Here is a 26,329-nt window from a genome sequence, read left to right as displayed (position 1 = left end):
ATAGAAAAGGTGTTTCAAAGCCTCGAAGTTCATGGTCATTATGTTGTCAGAAAATTTCAACACAAATTGTTTTCTTCTGCTCAATAGAATAAATTGCATGAGTGTTCCCAGTGATGAAGTACCTAGATTTTGACAGGTGCTGATAACTTGTTGCCACTCCCAGCAGTATCAGCATATACGAGACATGCCCAAGCCCTCCAAAAATCATGCCCAAAGAAGGGTCCTTCATTATAGTCTTTATGCCAACTCCATATTCTTTGTTTACCTTCTGAACAGAGCGCGAATGGACCAGCTTAAGACTGTCAGGAGCCAGGAGCTGACTCACTCTTTGGAATACAATAGCAATGCAATGCACCCACTGCAGAAAGAAAAAAATGCCCACAGCAAGTTCAAAGGGACAGCTACAGTCACTGGTGAAAATGTGAAATTGGAAGAAATACAAGTAAGCTGTCTTCTGTACAATAAATATGCAGTTCTCATCAATTAATATCCTTCCATGCAGGCATCTTATGGTAGTACCTGAATCCTTCCACTTGCCACAGATGGCCTGCTTCGTGCTACTTATTGAGGACAGCTGTATATACAATTGATATGTTTTATGTTAACAGGACATTGCTTTGATTTGTGTTTTAAATGCACATCCAACTTTATTTAAGGAAAAAAACCCCAGGTTTTCTTTCTATTTCTTAAGAAAGGTTGAGAAATTCCCATTTTACTTATAATTCCTTGCACTGATTTGCCCAGATCTGAGCTGCTCCTTGAAAAAGTTCCAACTCCTGCCACAGCGGGCTTTACATCTTCTTCATATAAGAAGCCATTGTGCCAGTGGCACAGAGGTATTGGCCATCGTTCTCTATTCTCATCCCTGAGTTGGGAGTTTGTTGATTTTTTTCTTTAAACTATCCTGATCTTTGCCTTTGAGGTATTTTGATCATATCTAGCTGTGTATCTAACAACCTAACCTGCCTAATAACAACCCCGAGTCATTTATTGTGGTTTCCTTTTGGGGATTCTAGAGGTTTGAATCCTCTATTTCAGCCTTCTTAGTGATAAAGTAATCTCTCAATATCTCTAGCTATTATCCCTATTAAAACAGCTAGACATAATATGACGAAGTAATTTTCTAGAGGAAACACTGATAAAGAGAAGAAAAAAAATGGTGAGCCATGTGAGGCAGCGATAAAGGGGGCAGCTAGAAGCTATATTTTTATAGGATAAAAGGATAGGCAAAGGTAAGGCTCAGAAATGTCTGGAACAATGTTCTGCTGCAAAAGGATGTCTAAATCTGATATATTTGACAGCATACTGACAATTTCAATTATTTTCTTGACCAGAAAATTTTCAGAAAAAATAAAACTAGCAAGATAGTACTTTGTTCAAACTTTCTATACTTTCTTTATTTTTCATTTGTATATTTTTGAAATACATGTTTTTGTACCATACACATTGTGAGTGTTTTCTCTGCTTGTGTTCCATATTTCTCTAGAGGTAGCATTTACAACAGAAAATTATTAACTGTTTCAGTGAGGTCATTTTAGTATTTTGAATAAAAATAATTTAAATGTCCTCTCTGCACAATATTGAAACATCAGCTTTCTTTCCACCTGTGATTAAAAAAAACGTGTTAGAATTTCTACCAGGGAGTAACTGTGGTTCCTGACTAGGTCTTAGCCCTAGAGATGAAGTTTGATATTTGTTCCTACCTGACAACATGAGTGAGAGTGCAAAAATTTAATTTTCCACAAAACAATTACGAAACACTTTCTGAGTCACTTATCTGTGTGATTCTCAAGTTCAGAAGTCTGCTTCTTCTTGAAAATGGCTGATGGATATGCCAAATTCTAACCAGGCAGCTCACAGCAAAGAAAGGATGGTGATTGGGTCACAAGTGGGCAGATACAGAAGTGAAGGGAAAGTTGGAAAGGGATGAATGTGACAATTCATTGATTACAGTGCAAGCTGCACATTTCTAGCTTAACTCCACCAATATTCCATTTGCAGTATCCAGCATGAAAGCTCTGAAGGAAAAGAACTCAGTGTTGGCTTCAGCATGGGTGAGGGAAGGAGAAGGGAGTAGAGAAATATAATGGAGATGCATGCATATGGAAAAGTCCTCTCCAAAATGCCTCAGATTTCATTACTTTCATTTTACTGAACTGAGTTGAAAATTACATATTTGAAATCCCCTGCTGTTTGTAAAGACCATTTAAATATTCAAGTACCTTTGTCACCACATGAAGCTCTGATGAACTGACACTTTTGCCATTACCCTGCATTCCTGCCTTGTTTTGAGAACATTTCCATTTAATGATGCTTGTTTGCATGATTAGTTTGCATTTCCTGATTTTCCTTCACACAGCAAGGATTTCTCTCGGCTCACTTTGTAACAACTGGTTTGTTTTAAATATAGGAGTTTAGAGGATAGTGGGGTTTTGTTGGTTTGGGAGGGTTTGGGGTTTTTTTTGGGGGGGTTGTTTGTTTTTTTCTTTGAAGAAATAATTTCAAAGACGTTCTTTTTATATTGCAAACCTTTATATCAACGAACTTTATACTGTAGGCCAGGGGTCCTCAAACTTTTTAACCAGGGGGCCGGCGCGCAGATGAAGTGGCAGGAGGCCATCTGCGGCTGCTTGGTTTCCCCCCAACCCCTGGCGGGGGGGTTCTGTAAATACCGGGGGCCGGATTGAGGACCCTGGGGGGCCGTATCCAGCCCGCAGGCCATAGTTTGAGGACCCCTGCTGTAGACCTTTAATCAGAGCAAAACACTCCATGCTTCCTTCTGGATGGGTGAGGTGAACATGCCTAGTGCAGAGCAGGGAATGACATCGCACACTTTTTTTCTACTGATAGATATTAAAACAGCAGATTGCTGGACTGCAGGAGGAGTTCAAGAGAAATGAGTCCTGCTGGCACGCTGCCTACAGCAAGCTGAGAGACCAGGTTGAGATGCTGACCAGACAGAACATGGAGCTTCGAGATGAGCTCAGTGTTTCAGGACATCAGAAACAAAAAGCAGAAAAAAACCCCAAAGCTGTGAATTTCATGGACAGAAAATCAGAGATCCTGGTACTGGAAGATATTATCTGTTTAGTACTATCTGGAAAATGCAGGAGTAGTTTTTCTTTGGAGCTGGCATGTGTGAATACTGTTCCACCTTTTCTGCCATGCTTAGCCTGAAGGGCGAAAAATCAGCTCTGTAGTGAGCCATGTTAAAGTACATTCTTTGTGTGGTCCTCTACCACTTTGCCTTAGATATTCGTGGGGGGGGCACCTCTACAAGGTGATTCAGCCAAACTGTCTTAGACACATCAGGCCTGATGTCTCCCTCCACTACCTAGGGAGGAAGGCTAGATAACTAATTTACATTCAGTACCTAAATTAGACAACAAAAGTCCTCTGAAATTAATTCTACTATTTATGTGTATGTATATATATATATATATATATATATATATATAATGCCATTCACCTTTTCGATAAATCAGCTCTTCAGCTAGGTGCAGGCTGGTTTCTGGCAATAGATATAGTGGGACCTTTTCAATAGATATGGTAGGACCTTTTATTAAATCTCATTTCAGTTCTTATTTTGTGCTGTAAACTTTCTGGGACAAAAATGCTGTCAGTGGCCTGCCTTACAAAGGCACAAGTTGGGATTCCTGGATGGGCATTACAGTGGGGTGGAGCAGGGAGGATAATCGGGGTGGGAATTATAGCTGGCTAGTGTGAATGTCTCTGGCGACCTCCTGAAATCAAAATGGTTTAATCATAGGTTTGCAGGTTCTTTTGTAATTTCTCATTTGGTACCCAATTTGTTTATTATACTTGTAGGGTTACTTGTTACATTACTATGTAACTGGGTAACTTCATTTAAGGGAGTTAAAAGAAGGGAGAAGGATGCTTTTACCCATCTCTTTCACAGGAGACAGCAAGTCTTGGTGAAGTTAAATGGTTCAGGCTAGAATTCAAAAGACAGAAGTCTAGTTTGACTGGGTCATTTAATTCCCTGTGTATTCAAGGATGGAAAATATGTGCCTTTAAAGAAGGATCAATTTCATCCTATGTGTGTCAAGGCGACTAGAACAAATAATTATCTTCTAGACGGTGCAGTCTGGTGAGATGAATCCTACTCTTCCACAGAGTGGCTCAACTCAGGAGAAAATAAAATTGAGCCATTTACTCCTAGGTATTTCCCTAATTTGCAAATCTAATTTCTGGTAATGTATCTTTAAAAGATGTTACTACCACCAATTAACCTGTCCTTTGCTTTATGGAGTGAAGAAGTTTTGTTCTTTCTTTTTATTTGATTTTAATGTACTTGTTAATGAGATTTTCCACCTAACACTATTAAGTTCCATTGAAAATGTAATTTCAAGTCACATTTCACTTTATTCTTAGTTTTCCCAAACCCGCCTGTTCATATGGCTTATTCTTTTATAGATTGTGAAGGTCAGAAAAAAAGATTAGAGTCACATGTACAGAATGAAAAACCATAAAGATTCCAATAAAAGCAAGGATAAGAAAAAGCTAATTGACTTCTGTAGTAGGCCAGATTTCTGTATTATTTCTACTGCTTTGGGACACTCACTGGTGTAGAACTACTGCTTAAGCCACTGAAGATTTTTGCTGTGTGAAAGTAATATTAGGATGCTGTATATAAAGATGCTAGGATGCCGTATACAAACATTCTTGTGTCTGATACTGGGGAGTTTCAGTCCCTAGCAGAACAAGATGTGGAATTTCATTCATTGTGTTTAAATATAATATTTTTTATTACAACAGAAAAGCAGGTGGCTTTTAGGGTTATATGACTCTACTAGCTGTGACTTGAACTTGCAATTATGTATTTATAACAAATTCTTCACTAGGTTGCAGAAGCTATTCTGCGAGAGACAACATCATCATCCAGACAGGAAGAAAGATCATGGAGAGATAATCCCAGGAGCCACAGTGTCTGTCATGTGGGGCCGAAGACATCTTTGCAAAAACACTTCTTTAGAGATATGAATAACAAAGTATGCATTCCTATTGCCAGAAGTCACTTTTCCACAGTTTCAACTATTTATTTAAGAGAATGTTCTTTGGAATCAAAATCTGTGCAAATGAAAGTATCTGTATAAGCATGGTCATAATTTCTTGCAGTGGGCTTGTGCTGTCACTCAGCACAATTTAGCTTGTAGGTTTTCTTCTGGTTTTGCAGTAGCAGGAAACAAAACAACTTCTCCTTTTCCAGACCTAACTGAGTTGCCTGTTATTCGCATGTATGCTCTGAATTCATTATACCAGCAACTTCACAGATTGGTTTTAGAGGGAATCACCATACCCTGCCTCAGCAAACCATAAATCCAGTTTTTTGTCATTAAGGGCTTTACTTGCCAATAAGCACTGGTGGCCTTCCACCTGATAAAGTCAGTGGGAAAATCACTTAGCTTTTTACAAATTGTGACAAGTTAACACATTATGTCAAGTGAGGTGCTTGTTTCTGGCTGGTATTTCTATGACTGTTTCTCCACAGCCGGTTTACCACATTTCTTACACATCTCATTGTTTAGAATCAATTGATATCTAAATATTTTGTTGTGCTTTCCTTTCTCTTGGCTTTGTATTTCTTGTTTCTTATTATGAACATCTTTAATATTACAAGTCTCCTTTCTTCCTTTTGTTCACATTTAGTTGAAATCTGTGCTTTGTTCAAGTGAACAGTCTCTGAAATTCCTCCTACTTACTGGAAACTAATCTGATTTCACTGGCTAAAGCAAAACTTAGCTCACATACACACCACTCTCCCTGCCTGTTCAGGGATTGAAATCAAATGTAAAACTTGTCAGATGAGAAAGGAGGCAACTATTCCACTCTAGTGATCCTGACAGTGTGTGTTTTGAAAGTTGCTAGACAGCGGCTTTGGTGAATCCTGCATGGTGCCAGATATGAAAGAGAGATGATGATAAGAACAACTCTAAACTGTATATGCTTAAAAGAGCAGAATCAGTCATGTGTGAAATAGTGGCTTCAAACAGGCTGCAGATATTATGTGCCTGTCTTCAAGACTGGCTATATTTCTAAGCAATATATGTTGTTTGTAACTCAGAAGGTGCAGGGTTTCAACTGCAGGGAATTGTTTTGTTTGTTCTGTACTGACGTCGGATCTCCCCAGTCCCTTCCGCAGCTGGGATGTCTCCATTCCTCTGTTCTGCGGTGGGCAGAGTTACTAACCAGACAAGTAATGGGCAATATACTACCTGCAGTTGAAGGGGCCAGTAAAGTCAAAAAGCTGTCTTTGATAGCTTACCCTAGAAATTTTCAAGGTATGAAAGAGTTTGTTTCATCTGAACATCTCAAGTATCCTTGTGAAATGAGTTAAAGCCAGAAACATTTATTCTACATAGAGATTCCCTAAGACCCATTGAGTTAATTTTCATCCTGTGGCACACAGCCATGTGCAAAAAAAATTGTGGCTTCAGCAACAGTTCTGAGAAGGGGGAAGATGAGGACAGCAGACTTTTGGGCTCACCATTCTCTCCGCTTTCACCAGCCAGCCAACATTGGCTCCAATCCAACTGGAATCCAGCACAAGCATGAGCTAGACTGGTGGGCATAGTGCCCAGGTGTCCTGAGTGAACTCTGAAATGTTTGACAGAGACACATGTTCTGTATCTGGTCTGAATGCAGAAGGCAGCCTTGCGGTGAATACAGTAGGTGCCAATTGTTTGAATCCGAAATTGAAGGCTCAGGTAAATGGAACATTAAACCGATGCCCAAAATCTGTGCCAAATCTGTACTTCACTAGCTCCTGTGACAAAGATAAAAAATAAGCTGGCATCCTCTGCTTTCTACCTGTTCTTCTAGTTTTGAAGTTTTGCTTTGTAATTAAAATCCATTTGTTTTGTTGTCACCAGCTAATCAGCTGATTAATTTTTATTCGGTTTTCAGTGGAGATAAAACCCAGTTGATCTGCCTTGTGCATGTTTGGAGGCTGCTTCTTCCTCCGACCCTGCCAACCCTTTGTACCAAGGGCTTCCTTTACTGGCAACTCACATGTTTCTGAGGAAGAAAAGTAAAAAGATTTATTGAGATAATTTGATGACTTTGTTTATGAAAGTGATGGAATTGAGAGAATCTTTATCAAGAACCTCATCATGTGTGATTAACCCAAATACTTAGTACTTGAGTCTTTAAAAAGTGTAGAGCTAAATTGCAGTGGTTGCCTGGGTTACAGTGATTGCTATGATTTATGAAACAATCTCTTAGAATGACATCCATCTGTATGAAAACAGAAACCACACGTAATTCACTAAACCTGTCTTTATTCCTCTGACATTATTGCCTTAAAAATTGGTATGCTAGTGTATTTAAAAATGTGTAATCTATGTGATGCATAAAAAAATGAAATCAGTAGCTTTTACAGTGGCATATGTAGCAAGCTGAAGTACCTTTACTAACGCTGTTCTGCATGGAGGCTCACCCAACTCAGTTGGTTGTTCTTTAAATACATCGTGAACAAAACTTGCCATGTTCATGGAAACACCTCTTCTTTCTTTCTGGCTTCATCCTTCTCCTTCGCTTTTGCAGTCCAATACATCCTGCTTCATGAGCTTGTTAGTTCTTGAAATTATAAAGAATGAGCACGTGCCTTTTCTCGTTATATTTTTAAGGTCTGTACAGGTTTCTGTCCCTTGGCTATGGCACCACCCATTGCATCAGTAAATGTTGACTTCTGGACACACTTTTCAGAGGGGGCTTTTAGACAGCTGATGAGACCTCCTTTTCTGAAATAAGCTTTCTAGGCAGCTCTGTGTTAAAATTCTTGCCATAAAGTATTTCCTATTTACAAGTCTTGTGTAGGTAGCTCTTTAAAAGCTTGAATTGCAATGTTCTTTCTAAAACACACCACAGCAAAAAACAAATGCTGCCACATGTTAGTGTCTGGCTGAAGCTGATGGATATTTGAGCTGCTGTGGCCCTCTTGGCACTTTCTGATGACAGTGAGCTGGCTGGCTCAAAACCAACCAGGCAGAAAAATCAGCTCATTTTTGCCTGTTTCTACTTGCTGAGCCAGGTCAGTCCCCCACTGTGCTTCCTGGTGCCACTTAAAGGAAGGGCTAGAAATGTGGCTGGGGACAGAGGAAGAGAAGTGGGACTCCAGCAGTCTGGGCTGAGATTGGCTTGAACTGCTGTGAAACTGCAGCAATGGCTTTTCAAGTTCTTTTACATCACTTGGTAGTTTTAGTCTTGAGATCTTTAGCAACAAAATGATGTCTTAGGAGCTCTTTCCTTCTATAGTCTGCAATTTCTGAGATAATATCTCTTAATCAAAAATAGTTTTAAAAGTCTTTAGTACTATACCACTTGTCTCAAGCTGAAATGCCAGGCATATTTTGACAGTTTGCCTACTCACTTGTATTTGAAATCATGATTATATTTGGAGAAGTCAGGCATATTCAGTCTGCCTGCAGAAAACATCTCCACATTTGAAATAGAAATCTTATTCCTTTTACAATGAATTCTATTGATTTCTGTACCTTTTAGCATCCTTGTCTGAAAGAGCTAACTAGTTGCCTATCTCCTGCTCAGAATGTTTTATGCTTAGAGGAAAATATTTAGCCTTTTAAAATTCTACAACTTTGTGGTGTTGCAATAGGTTTCCTTTCCTGGCTCATTCCTTGTAAGCACATCCATTTCATGGAATGTCATTTATTAACATAAATAAGAGATCACGATCCACAACAACAACAGATTGCCTAAATTTGTTTGATCAAATGGAGCAAATTTTACAGCTGTCAAAAAATGGCCATAGGGACTGTTATCAGAGAAGGAATTGTGCAGTCTTCCAGTCGTTGTGCCTTGTTAGTCCCCTGTCCCTTGAGCAATTGCTCATGGACTTGGCCAAATTATGCTGATGGTAAAAATATTCTTTCAATGGACTGCTCACACTTACCTTCCCAAGCAGCCACTCTCCAGTGTGCAACACATTTCAGGATCGAAGTACCTGATACCATTTCTATGTTGTTGTTTTTTTAATGTTTCTTTGTTTCTAAATGTCATGTGCTCACTGCCAGTCATTCACCAGCTCGATGCATTGTCTTCTGCTATCAGTTCTGGCAGGCACAGACATCATGTCTTGTCATGTCTGGAACGACTTCAACAATGTGGGCAGTGAGACAGTGCCTTTGTCTCGTGCTGCCAGGCATTTCTACATTAGGTTCAGTACCTTCAAAGTTTTGACTAGACAAGGGTGCAGCCTAAGTTTTCCTGTCATACCAATGTAATGTTTTCTTTGCAGCTTCCAACCCCTGGCAGTCATTGTGTAAATCTCAGATACCTCCTGGGGTCATGCAGCAATATTGTATGTTTCCTCTGTGCTCTGATCTAAGGTCTCCCAGAAAACGTGGGGAAGTGCTTTTGAGTAACTGTGGTCTTTCCAGTTAATCTGCTATAGTTTGTTTGAAACTGTTCACATCTGATTTCCCTCCTGTGGCTTGCATCTATCTTAGGGTCCTGCAAGGCTTGTGTCAGCTTTGATTGATAATGGCAAAATGTAAAAAGGGTGGACAACTGGCAAGTAAGAATGAACTGTCACACAATATATTTTATGGGGGTCAGCTCAGTTGCAGGATCCCCGAGAGGGATATCTTTGCTGCTGTTGGCAGCGTAGTTGGGACTGAGGGATGAGAGCCTGAGAGTAGCTGTTGGCCTCTCACTGTGTGCCTTGGATTAACCTTGACTTACATCGTTGCCCAAGTAAAGAGAAAGGTGGGAAGGAAAAGAAGACCCCAAATAGAGAATTACATATGAAATATGCGTGTGTGTCTGTGTGTATGCCCACATACACAAATACTTTCATAAAAGTTTTAAACAATGATGCACCTGTTGTAGGATTTTTAATGCTGTTTGAAGATGTTTATATCAGCTTAATATAAATGTATCCAAACCTTTCAGGCAACAAAAAGCTCTGTGCAAAGGGCTGATCCTTTGCAATCAGTGACAAAGGAACATCAAGAAAAGAAACCATCTAACTGCTCCCTTGGCAGAAGCTCAACACCAACTGGCAGGAGGACACCTCACCAGGGAAGACTGACACCTCTTGAACCAGAGAAAGTAAGTTTGGTTTTTCTTTTCTTTTTTCTTTTTTATTTTCTTTTTACAGCATTGTTTAGTAGGTGGATTGGGATCCTGGTCCCCATATAGCTGCTGCTGGTACTGTAGGGTTTTTGCCAGAAATGTTCAACACATTGAGCCAGACTATTCATACATTAAGGTATTTAGGCATCTGCAGGGCAGGGCACGGGTGAATGCATTGAAACCTGCCCCCCTTGCCCTCAGAAAAAGTTCAGAGGTGATCACATGCACCAACACTGCATGGGCCAGTGGCTCCCTGGGGTCCAGGGGCTGGGAGCATCAGGGGGTCCCATGGGGTTGGGCAGGGCAAGGCCCATCCCACAGGCCCAGCCAGGGAGGAGGGCAGGCTGGGGATGGAAGTCAGGGTCAGGCCAGGATCCCAATTGTCAAAGCCCATGGTGATAAGACAGGTCTGGGGTCACGACAGCGTCAGCCCACGGGCCAGGGTTAGGATCCAGATCCATGAGGTGCATGGCCAGGCACAGGCGTAGCCACAGTGCAACCCAACAAGGACGAGAAATGCAGCTCTCAAGGGAAGAGTCGGGATGGGGGGTTAGGGGTGGCCCTCTCAGGCTTTTTCCAGCTCCTCCACCCGCGTCTCTCTCTCCACAACAGTCTGACCTAAGATTAGACACCCATACCACATCAGCACACAGACAGCTGAACTCCTAGGAAGGGGAAGTATGCTCTTGGCCATGTCACGGATAGATCCCATGTTACAGTGAAGCATGACTGTATGTCAGGGCTTTTCCATTTTGCTTCAGGTTGGACACCAACCCTCTCCTACTGGGAGAAGAACAGATGACAGGAAATCACCTGGAGCTGTCTTGTATCTGAGTACTGGTTTTAAGGAGCCTAACTCATCTTCCTATGTAAAAGGTAAGATTTGTGGGAACTTTCTGCTTGCTTAGAGTGGTCTGCAAATGACTTGGAGACACTGGTTCACAGCTCTTGGCTCACAGGCAATATGTTGTCACTAAAACTCTCCTGTGATTCTTAGAAGAATGATGAAATTTGTATTGAGAAGAAAGGGAGAGCAGATTGTGGTGTTGCCTGCTTACTCACTGAGTTTGTTGCCCTGGAAGCCCAGAAGATGGGAGAATGGATGTGGTCTGCACTTCGCTTTAGTCCAGGACAAAGCACCTTCAGGAGGATGGAAAGCTGTTAGCAAACATTATCAGTATAAGAAGCAATGTGCTGCAAGAATCTGAGAGCTAGCATCTTTAAAAAACCTTCTGAGATAGGTATGGAAACATGTGATTCAGCAATTTTCATATGTTTTCAATGACCCCTTTTACTTTGCTTTTCTTACAGGTTCGTCTATGCCCGTTTCAGGTAGCTCAGAAGGCATGCCCCTGTCACATAACCACAGCAAGGACACTTGCAGCTTTGCACTCTGCAGTAAGAATGAAGAAACAGAGGTATTTCACCGTGTAACTCTGTACAATAACTCAGTGAGTCTGCTATCTTAGTTTTCATATACAGCATGCTAACTCCCATTCAGCTGGGGACAATACTACCCTGGCTTTATTTTCTTGCATCTACTCATGGTAAGTACACTCTTAAAACAATATTGCAATGGCTTACAAATGATATAGTAGATTTCTGTATCGAGAATTCCTGCACTACTGTTGGACATTAATAGAATTATGTTGCCAGTTAAAATTTTAATTTAGGTTCAGGAAGAAGAGACTCTTATTCTTAAAAAGACAGAAAAATTGCTAAAACCTCAGAATCAAGTGGCTTTTTTGACCACAAACAGAAGTGGTCATAACTGCATATGACAACAAAGTATCTACAGACAGTTCTGCTTTTCTGGACGCTGAAGCAAAGGTTTCAATTCTGGCTCTTATGTGACCAGCAGCTGTCTTCTTTGCATTTGCGAACTAAAATAAAACACACTGAGAAAAAGAAAACCTTACATTCCCCTTTCCTATGCTATGCAGCAGACACAGCGCTCTAGGGATGGATCTGGCAACATCAACAATTGTATTTGCAGCCTTTTACTGGAGCATATCATTGCCCTGTGGGAAGCAGTACTCTTGTTCCTTTGAATCCCACAATTCACATTACACCGTATCTTCAAGCTGTAATTAACATCAGTTAGTAACTGTTCTGGATGCTATGTGCCAGATGTCAATTAACTTAAGGTTCTTTTGTGCTGTCAGACAGTGCAAAGAACACTCATTGTAACGATAAATTGGTAGTGTAACATCCTGAATAACCCTTAAGTTAGCATTACCTACAGCTAAGAACCATGTAATTTGTTTTGGAAGAGCGGGTCTGGCTAATACAGGTACTTTTCTTTGCAAATCAGTAACCCGATATTCAGAGATAGTTCTATTCTTTGTTCTTGTGTTTGTTTATTCTTTCCATTTCCTATAGTGTAGTTTTGCCAGAATGCGCTTGTCACCTCATTTTTTTGTTTTCTCTATTCTGCCTTTTGCTTTGCAAACTGAAGTTGATTGGAGTTAATGTGCAACATTTCTAGTTCTGACTAAAAGATCAAAGTTCATTACAAATGCAAGGCAATACCAAAAAGAAGGGCAGCTTTCCCCTCTGTGTATGAAGTAAATATGGGTTTGACACATTTGATTAAAATTAATGGCACTGTCTTCAAAATTTCTGTTTATATAACACTGACTGTGATGTTTTCATAACGTAGCCTCCAAAATCGATAATGTCTAGAAGGTCAATGTTTCATCAAGAAAGAAGAAACAGTGAAGAAGAGGTGCAGGAAAAAATAGAGTATCGTGACGGAAAGGTGAGATAAAACAGGATGCAAAAATACTTGAAGAGATCCCCAGTAGGACTGCAGTATAGATGGGAATCACTGCTTCAAGTAGCCATAGACAATTATGTCTCCAATTAAGTGTGTGTTCCTTAAAGGAGAGCTGAAGTGTAAAGTTCAAACTATGGAAGGTAAGAAATACGTATAGATGGGCTGGTAATCAAGTAACCGAGTTACTTTCTTATCTGCCACACAGATTTGCTCTATGACTTCCACCAAGTCCTTTTTCTTTCAGCCACCTCATTTGTGAGCTGGGAGGAATATCTGTTAGTGGGGTAGTGCTGGTGTTTTTTAGTGCCAGATTACAGGCCACTCTTTCCTTGGAAGTGAATCTAATGGTAGTGAGCTGTGCCAGCAAAACGTCATCTGTGGGAGAAGTCTTTCATTATACACAGCTGGCTACACCTGGAGTAACATCAGTGGAGTTGGGCTCCATGCAGCCTGTCCAGTTTGCTCAAGCCACCTGTCAAAATCCTCAACGATTCCCCAGCTGCATCTGGAGATTACTCCCAGCTGCCCCTAGTCCTGGGAGTAGCTGGTTTCATCCCTTCCCTAGAAGTCCCTGTCTTCTAGGAGGGGATGAGTGGGCAATTCCTGCTGGCTTCCCATTGTGTTCCTTCAGTCCTCGCCACAACACTGGATAACACGTTCCTCAGTGGCCATGTCACCTTTTCCACCCAGCACCTCAGGAATGGTCTTGAAAGGCTGACTCTGTAGATGAGCCTAGGCATTGCAGATCTGGTGCGTTGCTGTTGGGAAAGGCTGTCAGCAAGGCGACTGAGCGAGCTGGTGCTAGTTTCACTGCTGACAAACAAGCACGCTTTCCAATGCTGTCACTGCTCAGCAGGGCCAGATCTGAACTCGGTCTCTTCAATTACACTGCTCCTAGCAGGCTTATCCTGTTGAAACATTCCCTTGATATTGACTGAGTTGCAACTCTGGATAAGGTTTTTAGCTAGATTAAGGCAAGACAGTAATTCAGTTTATGCACCTGTTCAGTCCTGGGCTTCTCATCCCACCCTGCCCATACAGGTGTTGATTAATGAAACCATAAGCAGTCACAGAAATGGCTTCTGCAATATAACCGTCATTCAGGGAATGTTGGTTTGAGATGCCAATTCCTTTATCGCTAATGCTGCGATGGGGCTCTGTGAAAGTTTCTGCCAATCATGATTGCCTGTGGTAGAAGTAGCAAAATGCAGTATCTGTTGTTTTGACCCTCAACAGAAAAATAATTGTGAAAAAAGTTCACTCTGACATTTTTACCACTGGATTTAATTCATAAAATTGAGTGGTCAACTAGACTTTCTTGTACAACTAGAGAGAGGTCAAAATGGAGATTGATGCCTTTAGAAAGACATATTACTTCTCATTTAAACTATGTGGACTTCTTGTAGCAATGTCTTTTGTCATAAGTAGGTGTAAGACCATCTTCCCATTACTAACTAGTAATGTTTAAATGAAATAATTTCTAAAACCTAAAATCTTGTCCTCAGGAATCATTACAATGCCTGCTTGGGGAAATACCACATCTCTCTTTCCTTTCCCCAAGCATATTTATTCCATTATTTTCTTTTTTTGTGTTTTTTTTTGTTGGGTTTTTGTTGGTTTTTTTTTTGGGGGGGGGGAGGTGTTTTCCCATTTTGTGCAGAGTCTGTTAAAATTTGAGCCATATGGCAGAGCTATACCACATCTTCTGGTTGTCTTCTTCTTTAGACTTCACCAAATTATATTATGGGATTTGATATATGCTGAACAGAACCAGCCACCATAGTAAGTCCAGGAAAACTGATTAATCAGAGGCTATGCTAGGTATAAAGTCTTCCTTGACCAATGCATTGTTTCTAAAGCATGCTGATGGCATTATTGCCCCCTGTTGTTAAGAAGTCTTGAGCAATTTTGCAGATCTCCGCATGCAGTCACATTTAATTCTGTAGTACTGAATGTCCACACAGGGTTCTGTTACTTGAAATAAAATGGTGGTCAAGATATGTCAGCAGTCTGTGTTGATACAAGTGGTTCAGTCCTTTGGGTTCACACAATTCAGAACTGGGATCTCTTCAGTGACCTGTGTGGAAAGTGTCCCAACAGATGTGAAATAAGTACAGACAGTAACGCACAGAAGTTGGTCAAGGAAAAACCCTATTGCCACAAGGCTGTGCACCTCACCTCTCTTAAGAGAAAAACAAGGTGGTGGAGTGAGAATTTGGTCCAAGTGCTAGATGTAAGTTAATTTTGTGAAAAGAAAATTACTTTTAGCCTCTTTTACACACAGATAAGGCAAAAATAATGTATCTGTGCTGCAGAGATAGCTTTTGAAATACAAAGGCATAGCATAACTTACTTCAGGCTCCAATTTAACTGGAAGGCAGTGCAATATTACTCATTTCCTTTGATTTCATTTACATTAGATGCTTTATGTGTTTGAAGGTAGAAGAGGTGCTTACTGATGGACGTCGAATCATCACTTTCTGCAATGGCACTAAAAAAGAGATCAGTGCTGATAAAAGGATGACAACAATTAGCTTTTTTAATGGAGATGTAAAGAGGATCATGCCAGATCAGAGAGTGGTGTGTACTTTTTTTTTTTTTTTTTAAACAAAATAATTCAGTGATTTTCCAGCAAGGTCCTATCATTTTTCTTGATATATGAATTATGGGAGAAATTGATGAGGAAGGGTGTTGGTTTAACAACCCTGAGCAGTGAAACTGCTTCATGTACAAGGACAAAAGTGGAAAGAGATGAAGGTAACAGTCAAAAGAGATGAAGGTAACTGTCAAGGCAACTGCCAAAGAAGGAACAAATGGGTAGCTGGCCAAGCAGATAAAAGAGAGTGAAAGAAGGCAAAGGACAGGGGCAGTCACCTGAAGCAAGGACTGGTTTTTACACATTTGCAGGGTAGTTAGCCCAGGAGGTTCTTCCCTCTTGGCATTATGTAAATATAAATAGTTAATAAAGAGAGCTAGAGCAGAAAAAAGTGAAGCCTTGGCAGCAGTGGAACTATTTTAAATTAATAGTGCATGGGTGGGAGCCAAAGTGGAGGTGGGAAGATGACTTTCATGTGTGCACTGTTCTCTTGCATGCTGCAGAGAGGAAAGTAGCATCATCTAGACACAGCCATGAGGAGGGGAGTGAATAAGAGAAAGGAACAGCAATGCAAACATAGCTACTTTTACGGATGGCAGATGCAGAAAATGACCTTGAAATGACTTTTTTAAGATGGCTTATTTTTAAGCACAATGTTATGGTTGAATCTGCTTATGCAAATATTGTGAGAATGCTGCAAACACTTCATTCTCCTTCCAGATTTATTATTATGCAGATGCACAGACAACGCACACCACATATCCAGATGGCCTGGAGGTGCTGCAGTTTCCTAATAATCAGATAGGTATGCAAGTGCTCGTAAATGTGAACTCTATGTGCAGGAAGGTTTCTGTTAAGAAAGTGTCGTCTGGTTCTGACACCAGCAGATCGGGTATTTTCTTCTCATTTTGCATTGTCTTTGCATTTCACTTCCAGTGTGCTCCATCACTTTACTGCTCAGTTTCCTCCTACAAAGCAAAGATAATAATGGGATGTAAATGTGTATTTCCTAATTTCGATTATCTGATTATTTGATTCTTTAATTTCTTTAGCAGTATGCTGGATATTATTTCCACCCTCACTATGATATCCAAAAAAAGAAATCTGATCTAGCTTTATGTAAAATAACATGAAAGAACACTAGACAGACTTTTTACATCTTCTTTTCCACAGAAAAACATTACCCTGATGGCACACAAGAAATTGTATTCCCAGATCACACAGTGAAACACCTCTATAGTGATGGATTCAAGGAAACTTTTTTCCCAGATGGTACAGTAGTAAAAGTAGAAAAGTAAGTCTCATGTTAATGACAGGAACCAGGCATCTGACACAGGTACAATGATACTGACATTTCAAACTGGTTGGAATGTGCCTGGCTGGTAAATTTCCAGATGAAAGAAGACAGGAATTGTAAGATAAGGAGGGTTTTGCTACAATGAGGCCCTGAAAATTGTTCGCTTCCACCTTGGATGCTAGGTGACTGGTTAGCACTGGCAAAGTGACTGTGAATTATTCCTCATTTAGTTCCATGTAACTTCCCACTGGCCAGGTGGGAGATCACCAGCTGTCTGTGCGGGTACTAAAAGACTCAGGGTGAGGACTCCTGAGCTCCATTCTTAGCTTTTGGGTTCCCTTTCTGATCTCAGGCAAAGCATTTCATGTATTATATCTCTATTCCTTTATGCCAAATGAGGAAAAACAGCAGCAGGACTTTGCCTCTTCTGGGCTTAGGGAAAATCCTGTTGTAAGACAGATTTCCTGCTTGCAAAATGCCTTGAGGTGCCTCTGTGAAGAAGCCACGTACAATGCAGAGCTCACCAACCATCAGGTATTACACTATGTGCTGCAGTACCTTTGTGTTGAAATCTCATTGTGAGATCGGATATCTAATGCCATCCTATGTAAATTCTGAGGTGAATTATAACCTGGCTGAGGAAGTTTCCTCTTGACGTTATTTTCCTCTTTCATTGTGTCGCATTAGACAGTTCAGTGAGACAGGTTAATAACAGACAGTGCCTTCTCGTGACTTCTTCATTCATTGCTATTTCTTTCAGGAATGGAGATAAAATAGTGGTGTTCAGTAATGGCCAAAAGGAGATTCGTACTGTGCAGTTCAAGAGGCGGGAGTACCCTGACGGCACTGTAAAAACGGTGTACTGCAATGGCAGGCAGGAAACCAAGTACGCCACTGGAAGAGTTCGAATCAAAGATGAAGAGGGTAATATCATCCTAGATAAGAAGTGATTCCTGCCCTCAAAGGGCTCCAATGTACGTAAGTAGCTCAACCCATTTTCTTGGCTGATCAGAACTGTTAGGAAGATTTAAGCCTTGTGAAAATGAATGGATGGATCTGTAGGGCTGAAATTTACTTTGGCTCAGTGACGGGTGCTTCGTTTGGAATAAACTTACCTGAATGAAACGTCGCTTGAGTGAGACAAGAAGGAGATGCAGTCAGGCTCTGTTTGTGTTTTTAACATTAAAATAAATGCCCCTAGTACTTCTCATCAAAGTGTTTGTTTCATGATACTGATCACACTTTCCCTTTTCTGCTAGTTAGTTACAGAAGTGACTACAATTAAGGAGCATGGCATAAGAACCTCAGATCTACAAAGCTTTTTGAATTTCAGTTCAGTGCTGCCTTATGCTGACTAAAACAAATCTACATGGCTTTTTTGTCTCAGTCGGCCATCATGAAAAACGTGGAAGTAATTAATGTTTGGTTGGGTTCTTTGAAGCAGAAGATCCCAGCATGTATCAGGCCTTACCATGAGCTGTATGTTAGACCAAAACTCCTGAGCAGGATTTGAGTGAACAGTCACAGCTCTGGATGCTCCTTCCAACCTAAATTATTCAATAATTATATGATCATAATCTAAGAACTCTGTCTTGGGCAATTGAAGCAAAAATGTAATGTTTATTCCATCCCGGTCATTATTCCAGATGAAACAGCCCTTTATTCTTCCTCCAGCGGTCTTTCCTCAGACCTCCTCTGTGTTGCTTTGTTTTTGAATTAACCTCTCCCACTACCGCTTTTATTCTTCCAGTAATACTTTCTGGGCAGTGAATCTCTCCAGCTTTAAGGCTCTCTGGATGGCACATGATACCAGGGGGATTAATCATTTATCAAACGCTGCTTTCAGCTGCCTTCCCCATAGACTGCTTGTCCATCATCTGTCTTGAATTTTTCCAAAGCACTGAAGCATTTCCCCTATACAGCTCAGCTCATTACCTGCCCATTGACTGGGAAGACCAGTTATCTCCTTATGGTCTTTGGATTCCTGTAGCAACAAATGCACTTCAGTAGCGTGCTGCTTTAGCCTTTTCTCACACCTAAGTGCAAAATAATTGCAAGATTATGGAATTCAGTCTTTCTTCTCTTCAGTTTCCAATGGATCAGACTATCAGCAAATCACCATTCAAATTACAGACCATCTTTGGAAGAAATAGATTGAATAGAGCAAGAAGTGTTACTAATACTGATCGTACACATGCTTCAGTTTATTAATTTGATTATGATGCCATGAACATCCATGCAGTTTGATGTTGGCTGGTGTGATAATAAAATTGCATTGATTTTCCTTTACTCCTGTATAACAAAGGAACAGTTTATAAGCCTGTGCTTTTCACTACTGAAATATTTAGTGTATGTTTTGTAAAAGAAAACTCTAATTAAAAGAAATGCAAGATAGTGTTCTTTTCAATGTTTCACCAAGATTTTCAGTTGAGTGCTGCCTTACACTGACCAAAACCCACTATGTTGATTTTTTTTTCTCAATTAAACATCATGAAAAAGGTGAATGTGATGAATGTTTTTAGTTTGGCTGGAAAACTAGATGTGATACTATTGTTTTCTAAAGGACCGCTGTTTTTATTCGCAGGAATTCCTTTTAACAAAAGGTTCCTGTTCTCCAGTTAATACGCTGACATTCCTTTTGTTTCTATAGTAATACACGAAACAGACTTTGTTTGCAAGCCTTAAAATGCTGTTTGCCAATCAATAATCTGTGCATATAATCCCTTCTAATTGTAAATTAAATAAAAAATAATTTTATTTGTGTGCTGCTTGCTTCTTGCTTCATTAAGCATTCTTGACTGTACTTGCAGGAAGCATTTTGATCCTGAAATAATTTGTCCTACAGTCCTGCACAGGTGTAACAGATAGGGGATATGTGCAAGTCAGTCTCTGAAATTATGCATGCAGCGATGCACGTGTGCAAACACCTTGCTGATGTATGCATTGACCCAGCTGATGCATGCATTCACCTTGTTAGCACCTGCTTACGGGGAGGTTATAATGGTACCTAAGTATGGGCCTTGTTCTACTTTCTGGCAAATCAACGGCAAACCTTCCATTGGTGTAATCAAACGGTGGGACTACTGAGGATTTCACAGTATTTTTGCCAACCCCTGTCTGGCTACTGTTTTTACCAAGACATGTTTTTCAAGTAACATTTTATAATACAATAGCAAAGGGTTTATGAAAGTAAAGGCACAAATTTGGTTTGAAAAGGAGACATAAAAACACCTACATAAATGAGAAGCTCTGTCAGGTGCTATAACTTGGAATCCTTCACAGACCAGTTATGACACATGCCACATTATTTTTCACAGGCTGATTCTCACATCCTATCTCCTCCACCTTCCACTTGCATTAATTAGGTAACCAGAAGCAGTGATGGCTCTACCAGCTATAGTTCATAGTTGTAGGAACACAAATAATCCAAATTAAGTGTGACTGCATATGGACTTAAACTGTAGTAATACACATACCTACTTTACTATCTTTTTTGTCCTAGAGGGTTTATAGCGAACAAATTCTTATGAATCCTTCGGGGATGTGGCACACAGCTGGTAAGCCCCACTGCTCATCTTTCTACAGGTTTTCTGGCATTAGTGAAAGCATGCTACAGCCAGCATTTAGCCTAAATTTTGATTCAAAATTAAAATAGTGACTTCTGAACAGTTACTTCCATTCAGACGGCTGGGGGCAGCAAAGATGTACAGGGGAAGGGCGGTATTTTGATCACCATCTCAAATGCTTCAGTTCAGTGTTAGTATTTTTCCGTGCACAGATGATCACCAGTTTTAATGCAAGCAAAACAAAGCTGCCAAACCACTGTACCCATCAGGTGGCTAATGCAGTCTGTGAGACAGAGGTTTGATCCAGTCTTCTGAACGTGGTATTTGCAGTTTATATGCTGCCCTCTGATAATGAATTTCTCTGTTATCTTGGGAAGCCTAATTATTTCTTTATTCAGAGCTTATCTGAAACAAAATACTGGAGCAGTATATAGATTTTTTAAAAACTACTTTCCATATGAACTACTACAGAAACCTTCCAGTCATAAAATGAAAGTTATTTCATACTGTTGTTTCATACAATGCAAAATTAATTTCTGGAAATGAATGTTGGGAAGCTCACCGGATTCTTCAATGATAATTTTGTGTCATTCATATTATAATGCACCTTTGTAAACTGAGTGCGTGTTGAATGCTCCATGGTGTAAAGTGACCAGTTTTTCAAGTCATAAAGACCCCTTAGTTAGGAAAAGAAAAGAAGCAAAGATCAGTAGGAAAAATAATTTCGAAAGACTGGCATTTCTGAGGATGTTTTGAGAAATGCAATTCTCTGTTTTTATTCTGGAATTAGTTTAATATTGCAAGAAATACTTTTAAAACCAGTACTTTAATTTTAATTTTTACATTGTGTATTGTTTGAGTTATCTCTATTTGTAATACAATTCCAGTGTACATCTGCCTCCTGCCAGCTAAAATTGTTGTTTATGATGTCTATATAACCTAACATCAACACAAAAGTTAAATAGCCTACCCTTTTCTTTGTGTTCTGCTGCTCTGATGTTAACTGTTTGCTCACTAATTTATTTCCTTTATGATGCTTCTGGGTAGTGGCTGTCTGCCATGGTTTAATGCTGTGGTGGTCTGTCACGCAGAAAGGTGAGTTCCACCAGTACAGATTCCAGTCTGAGTCATCTTGCTCCTTTTTGTCGAATTCAGTCCAGCTGTGTTCCAGTAAAACCTCACAGGCTACTGCAGGGACATTCCCATGGAGATGGAACACCAATGGCCTCAAGACATCTCTTCTATCGTAGTCCTCTGCCATCATCTCCACCTTATTAGCTGAAAGAAAACATCATCACCAGAAAGGAAGCAATGAAATTAATGCCACAGATTGTGCTAGCAGTCATCACCTTTGCTGTATTCTTAATACCTGTCACTCTCAACATATTCTCAAAGCATGTCGCCCCTGTGTGTTTCTATGGTCCACGACTGAGAAGTCAAAGGCCGTTTTAGCTGAAAGCTATGTAAAGGCCACTGATTCCAGACAGCTGTTAAGACAGCACAAAGCACTGACTGCTGCAAAGTTCTAGTCTCCACACTATTTACCTTGTTTTTGAGGTAGCTTACAACAGCAGTAGCTGTCCTAAAGCTTATAATTCTTGAATACTTAAGACTTTTTGGTTTTTGCAAATGCCTTCAGCCTAACGGCTGTAACTTTGCCTAGTAAAACTTACCTGACACTGCTGCATTACTGAGACATTCTACCAGCTTAGCATGTTGCCCTGCTCTGAGCAAACTCTCTTGATTAAGATTAAAAGCCCAATGCAAAACTGACGGGAGACAATAGGAAAATGCCTGTTGCTTCCAATGTTTTTTTCCTCCTCTGACATACGCTCATTTATCTCACTGATAATCTGCTGCTGCTCCTCCAGTGAGCTCCACCCCAGTTCCTGAACAGCAGGGCACATTCTTGTCTCACGACTTTCCTCTCAAGGCAAAAATGTTCCATAGAAAGGTATGTAGATTCTGAATGAAATACCATTTCTCACTATCTATAGTGGAAGCAGATGATGGTCCACATCTATTTTTATGGATAAAAAAATGTTTTTTGGGTTATTTTGGGCATAACAATTCTCAAACAGTCCATGGAGTATGCTTTTCCCTCCCCAGCTAGTTCAATATATACAAGACTCAAACTAAAACACCTGTCTTAGCCTGTCTGGTGGCATAGTGGACAAAAAGTGCCATGGATCTATAGATTCGAAAGTGTTGCTGTTTCTCTCAGTTTTAATTTCCTGAAATCCTACAGACCTGCTCATTGAGGATTAGACTCCATGTTTGGAACAGAATGTCTTGGGTGAGAGAAGAATGTTTGTACTGAGGACCATTCTGACATGACATTACCATACAGACCTCCACCTGCTATCAGAAAGTAGCAAGCAAAAGAAATACAAAGTGAGTGGGACATATGCTAGACAAGACTCCTTCACATCCAAAGTGACATCCTTTCTTTCTTCTCAGGTTGAGTTTTAGACTCCAGAATGAGTAGCCTCTGCCTTCCAAACAACTACAGAAACCCAGGGAACATGTCACACCTGTAAGTACTGCAGGCAATATGCAGCTGATTTGGCCAGGGATGTGTCTTCTATGGAAAAATTACAATCTGTTGAAATGGAAAGCTTTTTTCCAGTGAACAAAAATAATCTTTTGCCAGCTTTTTATTTCATTTCAATTTTCTTGTTTTGAAATTTTCAGAATATCTTATTTTCATTTTTTTAAAAGACAATGTTTTAGAAAGTTTTTTAAAATGTTAATTTAGTTTTAAAACTAAAACCCCAAACGTGAAATGAAATGCTTTACCATTATCAAAATGTAAGTTAACATAATTCAAAAGTTTTGCAAGTTGCAAAGCAGTTTAAAATTCTCATTATTTTATTTGTATGTGGAAAGCAATTTAAAAAATCATGCGGAGTGAAAAAGCATGTTTCTTTCTCCACTATGACATTTGGTATGATGTACCTACATCTTGGCTGCCTAATGCATTCTGCTGCTGCTAACAGGCTCTGAAGAGCTTGCAACTCTTCTACAAGCAGGTTGTGGGGTCTGTAAGAAGTGCGTTACAATGCAGAGAGAAAAACCAGAAGACTCTATGGGGACTTGATGGGAGGAGGGTTTTACAGAAGAGTTTGGGTGGTATTTCAGGGAGGCTGGGAAGCTGGACAGCGGTGTTGAAATATTTTTTTATACTTTTATACTTCACCATAGGACTGTCATGTGCAGGTTAAAAATAGCCCTGGACCATCTTATATCCTGAAGCGAGGGAATCATTGCCTAAAAATGAAAGGATTTGAAGCAAGCTTTGGTTCAGGATGTGGGGAAAAAAGCTTCCATTCAAAAGGGACTTTAGGCCTCATTAATGGACTGACACTGTGGTCAAAATTTTAATATCTGCATATGATGACTTTCTATATTCCAAAGTAGTATGTAATTCTATCTTCCGGTAGTAATATGTGTATTAATATATGTAGTGATGTTTTACAGGCAGATTTGCAGTGCCCTTCCATTGCAGTTTAAGCTAGTGTTGGAAGGGAGCAACATCTAAACTGCACTGGGATTATTTCTCTGAATCCCCTCAGAGAGCAGAGGTTCCCTCCCTCTCAGACTGCAGCTGAATCCTCCTTATGAGAGCTTTCTTTGGTTGAGGAGTTTGTAGGGAACGGGAGAGAAACATGATGAGTAGGTACTGAAGAGTGGTCATGATGTAACAGGACTTACATAAAATACCATGAAGAGGAAAGTAGTCTTGCAGAGAGTGCTTCCTTTCAGACCCCAGGACGTTTGCTGCTGAGCTTGTGCACAAACCTAGTGTGGTGGCCCTAGGAAACTTTGCTTCCACTGTCATCTTTGTCATCTTTGCTTCCACTTTCTTTCCTGGGAGTTCTTTTTCCTGTCTGTTTATTAAACAGCATTATGTCACATGCTAAAACACAAAACAACAACAACAACAAAAAAAAACCCAACCCAAACCAAAACACCTATACAAAACTAAACAAGTTTTATAGTAGCTGGTTTGATTCCTTGAGCAGATTATTAATTTAAGAAAAAAAAAAGTGTAATTGAAAGTAGCCATGCTAAGAATTTGGATGAGTCAACTTACAGACTGCAGTTAGCTTTGTCTTTTCTGTACATCTCAACATTGCTATCAGCAGTGTTTCAGTGAAAGGCACTCTTGTATGTGAATCCAGCGTGTCATAAACTGTGCCATCACAGTCTCTTCTAGGTAATCACGATTTAAGCTGTTAGTAATGTCTGAACAATGAAGCCTTCTTTGGTGTTTTGTTCATATAAGCTTGTATTAATGGAACACGTTTCATACCTCTGGCATTCCAGGAGTAGTTTGCAGGAAATTGGCCCACCAAACCTAGATATGACAAATGTCAGCTTCAAATTCCCTGGTAATTAACTGCAAAGAAAATCAAATATTGTAAGTAACAACAAACATGTACCCACTTTTAAGGAAGTCATATCACTTATAAGCAGAAGCTCTTGAAATGCAATGATGAAGCAGTAACTCTAGGATTAGGCATTAGTCTAAATGAATGAACACAAATTTAACTCACTTTGCTCTGTATAAACGTGTGCCCAGATGAACACCCATCTCTTCACAGCCTGCATCCCCAGAGGGCTCTGTGTTCAGCCCGTTCTTTAATAACTTGGAAACCCACCCACGTGTCTGCAGACACTGTTCCACAATGCAAAAACTGCTCGGGCTGTCTCTGACCACCCTGGAACGTAACACCTGCCTACCCAGTGCTGGTGTTCCCGGGGATGCGCGCGTGTCCCCTTGGGCTTCGTGCTGGCCACAGCTGCTTCCAGTTGCTCGGTTTTACACCTATGGGAGGAAATACAGTCCTTAACGGTCAGGCATTACAAGTGTGAGTTTGCTGGGTCAGGCACTACAGGCGTGTGTTTGCCAAGTCAGTGCAGAATGTCTCTGTAATTAAACTCGGCAGATCGACCAGCGGTCTTCCCTATCGCCTTTAAGGCGTTGGGGGATGGCAGCTTAATTTCAAGGGTCGGGACATGGCAGCTTAGCTCTGCCACCTGCCCAGGGTGGACTCCTGCCCCCAGGATGGACCCCCACCCCCAGGATGGACCCCCACCCCCGTGGGTCATGGAGGGAGCCTGCTGCACAGCGCCATGAGGCAGGTGTAGATGTCCTGGCAGCTGCAAGTGTTGGTCAAGCCCCTCGACCTCCTGTGTGTGCATCTGAGACCCTCCAGCTGCCTGGACCTTTGGTTCATGCCATAAGACACCACAGTATTATGTGCCTCATTACTTAATATATCATTATTAATTACTTGAACCTACCTTACATTGCACATGAAAACCATAATAAGTGGGCTCCCCGACACCTACATCCTCAACAGAGATTGATGTATGGCCCAGCCTCAGTCCCTGAAATCTCTGGAAGAAATGACTTGGCTGTCCTCTCTCAAGGCCTCTCTGGCATAGGTAGCCCCACTCAGTGTCCTCATTACCTTCATGTTCTCATGGTTCTCTTGTGTGCAGGCCTGACTCTCCTCCTATACCTCTGGGGAACCACAGTTTGGGACTGAGGATACCAGGGAACACAGGGCATTCTGTAGGTGAGCAATAGCAGGTTTATTACCCGTTGCCTGGTTTAGAGCTCTGGAAGGTTTCAGGCATGTGTCTGGAGGGGGATTCATTTAGCTACAACTTCAAACCCTGAAGCCAGTGTCCATTGAGATGGCCATACCTGCTCTCATAAATATCAGACTGATAAAAGCTAGTGTTTCTTTGCAGGATGAACACTGTTGTTGCCGTGGGTGAGGTAAGAGCTTGTGTGGCAGTGAAACATGGGATGAAGAAGGATGAGTCCACCTACACCGTGCTGCTGAGTGAGCCCTCAGCACAGACAGACCTATGCTGCTCACTGGCTGCCAGGCTGAAGCAGGCCCTGTGGGGTCTTCCTTGGCTGTAAAAGAGCAGAGGCCTCATGCCACAGCAACTTA

At 40.7% G+C, this 26,329-nt stretch overlaps 2 protein-coding genes across 3 annotated transcripts in view; one reads left to right on the top strand and one right to left on the bottom strand.

Annotated features, from left to right (window-relative positions):
• LOC106631420 (centromere protein J-like) overlaps positions 1-20,997 on the top strand; it is a 41,353-nt gene extending 20,356 nt beyond the window's left edge. Inside the window, exons 9-20 of the mRNA XM_055714888.1 lie at positions 277-442; positions 2,851-3,066; positions 4,866-5,012; positions 9,934-10,092; positions 10,878-10,992; positions 11,428-11,534; positions 12,779-12,877; positions 15,335-15,475; positions 16,212-16,296; positions 16,665-16,785; positions 17,549-17,766; positions 18,877-20,997. Coding sequence (XP_055570863.1) covers positions 277-442; positions 2,851-3,066; positions 4,866-5,012; positions 9,934-10,092; positions 10,878-10,992; positions 11,428-11,534; positions 12,779-12,877; positions 15,335-15,475; positions 16,212-16,296; positions 16,665-16,785; positions 17,549-17,738 — 1,546 coding nt within the window. The 3' untranslated portion in view covers positions 17,739-17,766; positions 18,877-20,997. The remainder of the gene's footprint in view (positions 1-276; positions 443-2,850; positions 3,067-4,865; positions 5,013-9,933; positions 10,093-10,877; positions 10,993-11,427; positions 11,535-12,778; positions 12,878-15,334; positions 15,476-16,211; positions 16,297-16,664; positions 16,786-17,548; positions 17,767-18,876) is intronic.
• A 164-nt stretch (positions 20,998-21,161) lies between these two features.
• UNC93A (unc-93 homolog A) overlaps positions 21,162-26,329 on the bottom strand; it is a 28,218-nt gene continuing 23,050 nt past the window's right edge. The window contains exons 8-10 of one of the 2 annotated variants that reach the window (XR_003561657.2): positions 24,670-25,185; positions 24,069-24,569; positions 21,162-21,632 (exon numbers count right to left, since the gene is read on the bottom strand). The gene's annotated coding sequence lies outside the window, so the exon portion shown is untranslated. Of the gene's footprint in view, positions 21,633-24,068; positions 25,186-26,329 lie in introns of both variants that reach the window. The other variant, XR_003561656.2, reaches the window with a different exon arrangement.

The sequence above is a fragment of the Falco cherrug genome, chromosome 6, assembly GCF_023634085.1.
Source record: "Falco cherrug isolate bFalChe1 chromosome 6, bFalChe1.pri, whole genome shotgun sequence".
Lineage (NCBI taxonomy): Eukaryota > Metazoa > Chordata > Aves > Falconiformes > Falconidae > Falco > Falco cherrug.
The sequence above is the reverse complement of the archived record's forward strand: the minus strand, read 5'-3'. Positions and strand labels throughout refer to the sequence as shown.